This window comes from Hemiscyllium ocellatum, unplaced genomic scaffold (assembly GCF_020745735.1).
Source record: "Hemiscyllium ocellatum isolate sHemOce1 unplaced genomic scaffold, sHemOce1.pat.X.cur. scaffold_3932_pat_ctg1, whole genome shotgun sequence".
In the NCBI taxonomy this organism is placed as follows: Eukaryota; Metazoa; Chordata; class Chondrichthyes; order Orectolobiformes; family Hemiscylliidae; genus Hemiscyllium; species Hemiscyllium ocellatum.
The window spans coordinates 8,078-15,557 of NW_026868748.1; the positions used below are offsets into that span (position 1 = coordinate 8,078).

The window sequence follows — 7,480 nt, forward strand, 5'->3', positions numbered from 1 at the left end:
TGGGCCTGTCTGTATTCACCAATGTCTGTGCTCTCCAGTCACTTTGCTCATTCAGTGACCTCCTCAGGCATTAATGTTCCTCTCAATGCCATCTTGTGGGATTTGTTTCTGGGGAAAATGGTTGTTTGTCCCAGGTCCCTGTATTGCTATATCCATGTGGAGTTAGTGGAGCATCTGCTCTGGTCTAGACCAACATGATGTTTGTCAAATGATGGTACCGTGTCACTTTCTCGGACTTGTTTAGATTCTGTCAGTGCTAATTAGACTAGAGATGGGCACTGACCCTCCGACAGTTGCCACTCCCTCAGCACTGACCCTCTGACAGTGCCCACTCCCTTAGCACTGACCCTCCGACAGTGTGGCACTCCCTCAGCACTGACCCTCCGACAGTGCCCACTCCCTCAGCACTGACCCTCTGACAGTGCCCACTCCCTCAGCACTGACCCTCCGACAGTGCCCACTCCCTCAGCACTGACCCTCCGACAGTGCCCACTCCCTCAGCACACTGACCCTCTGACAGTGCGGCACTCCTTCAGCACTGACACTCCGACAGTGCCCACTCCCTCAGCACTGACCCTCCGACAGTGCCCACTCCCTCAGCACTGACCCTCCGACAGTGCGGCACTCCTTCAGCACTGACCCTCCGACAGTGCCCACTCCCTCAGCACTGACCCTCCCACAGTGCTCCCTTCCCCTCCCCATCCCCTCTCCCCCCCCCGGGGGTGGGTGCAGAGCCAGCCAGGACCTGCTCAGCTTCTCCCTCTCTGTTCTAAGTGTCTGATTTGTGTATTGAGTGAAGGATTAACTCTGGGAGAGGAGAAGCTGCCCCGCGGCCCCCCTGGCCCTGTCTGTGTGTCTGTCTGTGTCTCCTCCATCTCACGCTCCACTTCCGGGTTCCAACCCGGAAAAGCTGCCTCCTCCGTGACGTAAGCGGGCCTCTGGCCAATCAGAGTCCGCGGCGCCCAAGTGGATACTTCACCGGCGCCAATCAACGATGGGGGCGTGTCCCGAGGCACTGTCATGGCGGCGCCCAGGGGGTGACGTGGGTCAGGTCTTTGCTGGGGGTCAGTGTCTCCTCTGGGACTGAGCTGAGGGGTCAGTGGGCACTCTGGGTCCGAGCTGAGGGGGTAGTGGGCACTCTGGGACTGAGCTGAGGGGTCAGTGGGCACTCTGGGTCCGAGCTGAGGGGGCAGTGGGCACTCTGGGACTGATCTGGGTGGACAGTGGGCACTCTGGGTCTGAGCTGAGGGGACAGTGGACACTCTGGGACTGAGCTGAGGGGTCAGTGGGCACTCTGGGTCCGAGCTGAGGGGGCAGTGGGCACTCTGGGACTGATCTGGGTGGACAGTGGGCACTCTGGGTCTGAGCTGAGGGGACAGTGGACACTCTGGGACTGAGCTGAGGGGTCAGTGGGCACTCTGGGTCCGAGCTGAGGGGGCAGTGGGCACTCTGGGACTGATCTGGGTGGACAGTGGGCACTCTGGGTCTGAGCTGAGGGGACAGTGGGCACTCTGGGTCCGAGCTGAGGGGACAGTGGGCACTCTGGGTCCGAGCTGAGGGGGCAGTGGTCACTCTGGGTCCGAGCTGAGGGAACAGCGGGCACTCAGGGTCCGAGTTGAGGGGACAGTGGGCACTCTGGGTCCGAGCTGAGGGGGCAGTGGTCACTCTGGGTCCGAGCTGAGGGAACAGCGGGCACTCTGGACGTGAGCAGGAAGGCAGTGTCCGTCCAGAGCCAGGCACGATGTCTGTAATGATGAGGAGGCTGCCTGCCCGGTGCCTGTTCCAGGATTCCTTCCCTGCTGCTTCCCAGTCTCTCCTGAAACATTGCCAGGTCTGTCCACCTGCTTTTCTGGGGAAATGTTACTGGGTCTGTCTGATTGGAAATGCTGGAACGTGTCTGAATGCTCCAGACAATGGGAATGTCTCACCCACCGCTGCAGTCATTACAGAGTGGACCTGACCATGTTAACTGGAGGGGAGAGTGGACGGGGGCGGGGGCGAGTGTACAGCGCTGGGGGGGTGGAGGGATGGGGAGATGGAGGTGGGGGTGGGGTGGGGGGAGGCAGGAGGCAGGAGGCAGGAGGCAGGAGGCAATGTCAAAAACCCAAACTGAAACAGACTGAAAAACTTTTGGGAAGGTTATTTATTCCATTTGTTCCGGTGTGTGGGTGGGGTTAGTGTTTATTCCCCATCTCGTGTGATCACTCACACTCACACTCACACTCACACTCCTATTCACACACACACACACAGTCACTCACTCATATACACACACACACACACACACACACATTCACACTCACACACTCTCTCACACACACACACACACTCACGCACTCTCTCACACACACTCATTCACACACACACACACACACACTCTCTCTTTCTCACACACACACTCTCTCTCTCACACACTCTCTCTCTCTCTCTCACACTCTCTCAGACACACGCACACAGTCTCTCTTTCTCTCTCTCTGTCTCTCACACACACTGTCTCTCTCTCTCTCTCTCACACACACACACACACACACACACACACACACACACACACACACACACTGTCTCTCTCTCTCACACATTCAGTCACATACTGAGACGTGGATGTTTGATGATGTTTGGGTCATAATGGGAATGGCATTATTGAAACCCCCCGAACGGTCCTGGCAGTGGTTTGGATTATCTGTTAACTGCACCTTACGTCCCTAAAGCTGTGTTCCCTGTTTCTGTAGAATTGTTTCCTTGCTGTTTCTAACCAGGGAACATCCTGCGTATTTCAGCCTGCCTTGACAGAACAAAACTTCCAAATGTTGAAAACCAGAGTTATTTGAAAGTTGTGTGTTCTGACAAAGGCCTGGGAAACTGGATAAAAATGTGAAAGATTGAACAGTTCCAGTTTGTTTTCTCCTGAATCGGTTTGAGCTGAATTCTGTGGCTGTTCTTGTTGTCGAACACCGTTACTTTCAGCTCCAGTATTTTAATTAAATGTCTCCTGGGGCTGAACCTAAAGGGGAATGGGGTGGAGAGGGTCCGGTTGGCATTCTGGGAGCCATCACTTGAGTGAGCTTCCTGCCCCTTGGTCAGCTGACAGTCAGCAATAACAGAACCCACCCTGTCACAAAGGAGGCTTGTCAGCCCGTCACCTCTCTGGGACTAGCCCGAAGGGTTAACTCCCCCTCACCTCTCTGTGTACCTTGGCTTCGGAAGGTTTGGAGAGGCCAGAGGCTGATCATGTGCGGCCAACTGTGCTGGACCGAGGCAGATCGGGGGGTCTTTGCGCTGTCTCTCCGCCCCTGCCCAGTCACGTGCCCCTCCTTTTTATTCGTCAGAAATCTTAAATATACCGATTCAGCCACCAGGTGCCTGCCACCAATTTGGGGGGCTTAGACTTGCTCAGTTTTGTTTTAACAACGCAGGCAGCGTTTTCTGTTGTAAACGCCCACAGTATCAACGAACCTCCATTGACACTCCGGGAGGCCGTGCAATGTGCCTGCTTTCTGACAGTCTCTGGTCTAAAACCACGGCCCCAGAAAGGCTGACCGACTTACTCGGTCAATCCATTTTGAGTGCCCCTCTGAGCCACCCCTCATGCTGACTTGGAAATATATCGGCCGTTCCGTCAGCGTCACTGGGTCAGAAGCCTGGGACTTCCCTCCCTAAGCGCATTGAGGGTTTGAGAAGTCAGCCCACCCCCCCACCTTAGAACATAGAACATTCCGGTGCATTACGGGCCCTTCGGAACCAACCTGAAGCCAATCTAACCTCCACTATTCCATTATCATGCAAATGTTTATCCAATGACTATTAAAATACCCTGCAAGTTGGCGAGTCTGCTGATGTTGCCAGCAGTGCGTTCCACACCCCTACTACGTCTGAGTAAAGGAATGACCTCTTAACACCTGTCCTATATCTATCACCTTCTCAAGGGACAGCGAGGGATGGGCAATAAATGCTAGGCCCAGCCAGTGACACCCACATCCCACAACTGTGATTTAAAAATAAATCAAACTCTCATATGCCACTAGTTGAAAATCCAAATTTTTAAAAGCCTCTTGAATGCGTCGAAAGTGATACCTGTTTTGCCACAGGCACTGTCCCACCCCCTACTGAAGCAGTGCATCCCAGATCACACATAACGGCTGGCTTTTATTTCTATTGGCAGAGCACCACAGAACCTGTCCCCGAAAGCAGCGAAGTGAAACGTCGAGGGGGGAGACCCTCTGAGGAGAGCGGTGACCCCCAGGTAAGGGAGCCTGCGTTAGGATGATCGAAGATAACAGTTGAGCCACTGTTTTCCCTTTTGACCCCAACGAGTCCAATCCCAACCTAAAATGTCTGACTTGATAAAGGCTGGCACCTTCTTTGAGGAGGCTGTGAAGACCAGTCGATGATGATCGAGCGGTGGATGCGGTGTATATGGACTTCAGCAAGGCATTTGATAGGGTTCCCCATGGTGGGCCCATTCATAAAGTCAGGAAGTATGGGTTACAGGGAGATTTGGCTATCTGGATTCAGAATTGGCTGGCTGACAGAAGGCAGAGAGTGGTTGTATTCTGCCTGGAGGTCAGTGTTGAGTGGGGTCCCGCAGGGCTCTGTTCTTGGGCCTCTGCTCTTTGTAGTTTCTATAAATGACTTGGATGAGGAGGTTGAGGGGTGGGTTAGTAAATTTGCAGATGACAGAAAGGTTGGAGGTGTCATCGATAGTACAGAGGGCTACTGCAGCGTGACATAGACAGGATGCAAAGCTGGGCTGAGAAATGGCAGATGGAGCTCAACCTGGATTAATGCAAACTGATGCATTTTGGAAGGTCAAACTCAAATGCTGAATATAGGATTAAAGACAGGGTTCTTGGCAGTGTGGAGGATCAGAGGGATCTGGGTGTGCAAGGACGTAGATCCCTCAAAGTTGCCACCCAAGTGGATAGGACTGTTCAGAAAACATACGGTGTTTTAGCTTTCATTAACAGGGGGATCGAGTTTAAGAGCTGCAAGGTTTTGCTGCAGCTCTATTAGTCCCTGGTGAGACCACTCTTGGAATATTGTGTCCAGTTCTGGTTGCCCTACTACAGGAAAGATACAGAGACTTTGGAGGGGGTGCAAAGAAGGTTTACCAGGATGCTGCCTGGACTGGAGGGCTTGCCTTATGAAGAAAGGTTGAATAAGCTCGGACTTTTCTCTCTGGAGAGAAGGAAGAGAGGAGACCTGATCGAGGTATACAAAATAATGAGGGGAATAGATAGAGTCAATAGCCAGAGACTCTTCCCCAGGGCAGGATTGACTGGTACAAGAAGTCATAGTTTGAAGATATTAGGAGGAAGGTATTGAGGAGACGTCAGAGGTAGGTTCTTTATGCAGAGAGTTGTGAATGCATAGAACGCGTTGCCAGTTGAGGTGGTGGAAGCGAAGTCATTGGGACATTTAAGCGACTGCTGGACATGCACGTGGATAGCAGTAAGTTGAGGGGTGCATAGGTTAAGTTACTATATTTTACATTAGGATTAAATCTCGGCACAACATCGTGGGCCGAAGGGCCTGGTCTGTGCTGTACTTTTCGATGTTGATAGGATCAAATGTTGGTTCTAGTGAGGTGATCTTTCCCTGAAACGCAAGCCCAACATAATAGCTAGAAATGGAAGGCAAACATTGAATCAATCAAACACACCGAATTAGACTTTATTGTCACAAGTACTCAAGAAATGAGTCCCTTCAGCCCATCGCCATCGTCCTGCTGGCTCTTTGGCCAAGCTCTCTCTCCGCTGAGTTGATTGGGCTGGTGGTGGTAGGGGTTGGGTCTCTCGGTTGCTGAGGGATGGCCCTTCTTTCTGACCGGTGCAGGGCGAGCCCAGGGCCTGGTACATCGCGGAACGCCAGCGGCACTTCGAGAAGCTGAAGAGGGCTCACGAGGAGATGGTGAGGGAGAGGCAACTGCGGGAGAGCCGGCCGATCGAGGTCAGGCTGGCGAGTGGGCAGCGGGTGGAAGGAGAGGCATGGAAAACCAGCCCTTACCACGTCGCCAGGGCCATCAGGTCAGAATGGGGCTGAGGTTTTACAACGTCCATTCGGCCCCTCTACTCTGCACTGCTGTTCCTGCTCCACCTGAGGCACCTCTCACACCCCTCTCCACCTCCCACCATTCCTTCATCCCCGTGGGAGCGAGTCCCCCATACTCCCCCCACTCCCTGTGGGAGCGAGTCCCCCATTCTCCCCCCACTCCCCGTGGGAGCGAGTCCCCCATTCTCCCCCCACTCCCCGTGGGAGCGAGTCCCCCATTCTCCCCCCACTCCCTGTGGGAGCGAGTCCCCCATTCTCCCCCCACTCCCCGTGGGAGCGAGTCCCCCATTCTCCCCCCACTCCCTGTGGGAGCGAGTCCCCCATTCTCCCCCCACTCCCCGTGGGAGCGAGTCCCCCATTCTCCCCCCACTCCCCGTGGGAGCGAGTCCCCCATTCTCCCCCCACTCCCTGTGGGAGCGAGTCCCCCATTCTCCCCCCACTCCCCGTGGGAGCGAGTCCCCCATTCTCCTCCCACTCCCCGTGGGAGCGAGTCCCCCATTCTCCCCCCACTCCCTGTGGGAGCGAGTCCCCCATTCTCCCCCCACTCCCCGTGGGAGCGAGTCCCCCATTCTCCCCCCACTCCCCGTGGGAGCGAGTCCCCCATTCTCCCCCCACTCCCTGTGGGAGCGAGTCCCCCATTCTCCCCCCACTCCCCGTGGGAGCGAGTCCCCCATTCTCCCCCCACTCCCCGTGGGAGCGAGTCCCCCATTCTCCTCCCACTCCCCGTGGGAGCGAGCCCCCCATTCTCCCCCCACTCCCCGTGGGAGCGAGTCCCCCCCACCTGACCCCCAATCCTTCCCAGAGTGGGGCCCGAGCCCCTGGCTCACAGTGGTGGACACTACCCCTGTGCTGCAGCAGAGTCCGTGTCTGTGATTGGGCTAGTCCCTTCGAAGCGGAGCCGAGCAGGGCCGAATGGCCGTTGCTGTGTGGTTTATCGATCCGGCCGAGGTAAGGACTGGGTAGCGTCCGGCCTGACTCTGATGTTGTTGTTGTATTTTCGTGGTGCCCAGTCCCAGCCTGGCTGGCAGTGCCGTTGTTGCCCGGGTGAATGGCCAGCTCTGGGATCTCCTGCGGCCCCTGGAGGGTGACTCGTCCGTGGAGTTCCTGCCGTTCGGTGACCCAGCGGCACAGGCGGTGAGTGAGGGGTTACACCGGAAACGTGCGCTCTCCCTGTTTATATCGCATGGGGGATGGGGGCGGTGAGGGGTCTTACCTGGGGAGGGAATGGTCCCAAACGGACTGGGTGGGCCTGTGGGTGTCTGTGTGTGGGTGTCGCTCTCTGGGTGTGGGCGTGTGGGTGGGTGGGCCTGTGGGTGCCTGTGGGTGTATTTTAGGGGGGACAGTTCAAGTCACCTCGTTGTAGATTAATAATCCCCTTTCTTTCCTCTGAAACATTAATCATGTTTACAAAGAAATAGGGTCCATACAGATG

At 55.5% G+C, this 7,480-nt stretch overlaps 1 protein-coding gene across 1 annotated transcript; it reads left to right on the forward strand.

Annotated features, from left to right (window-relative positions):
• Positions 1-1,019: 1,019 nt before the first annotated feature.
• LOC132813609 (threonine--tRNA ligase 1, cytoplasmic-like) lies at positions 1,020-7,182 on the forward strand (the record flags this gene model as incomplete). The annotated part of the gene is made up of 4 exons (XM_060823212.1): positions 1,020-1,831; positions 4,160-4,240; positions 5,833-6,023; positions 7,059-7,182. Coding segments are annotated over exons 1-4 (486 nt in total), but the record flags the coding sequence as incomplete, so codon positions are not given.
• Between the last annotated feature and the right edge of the window lie 298 nt (positions 7,183-7,480).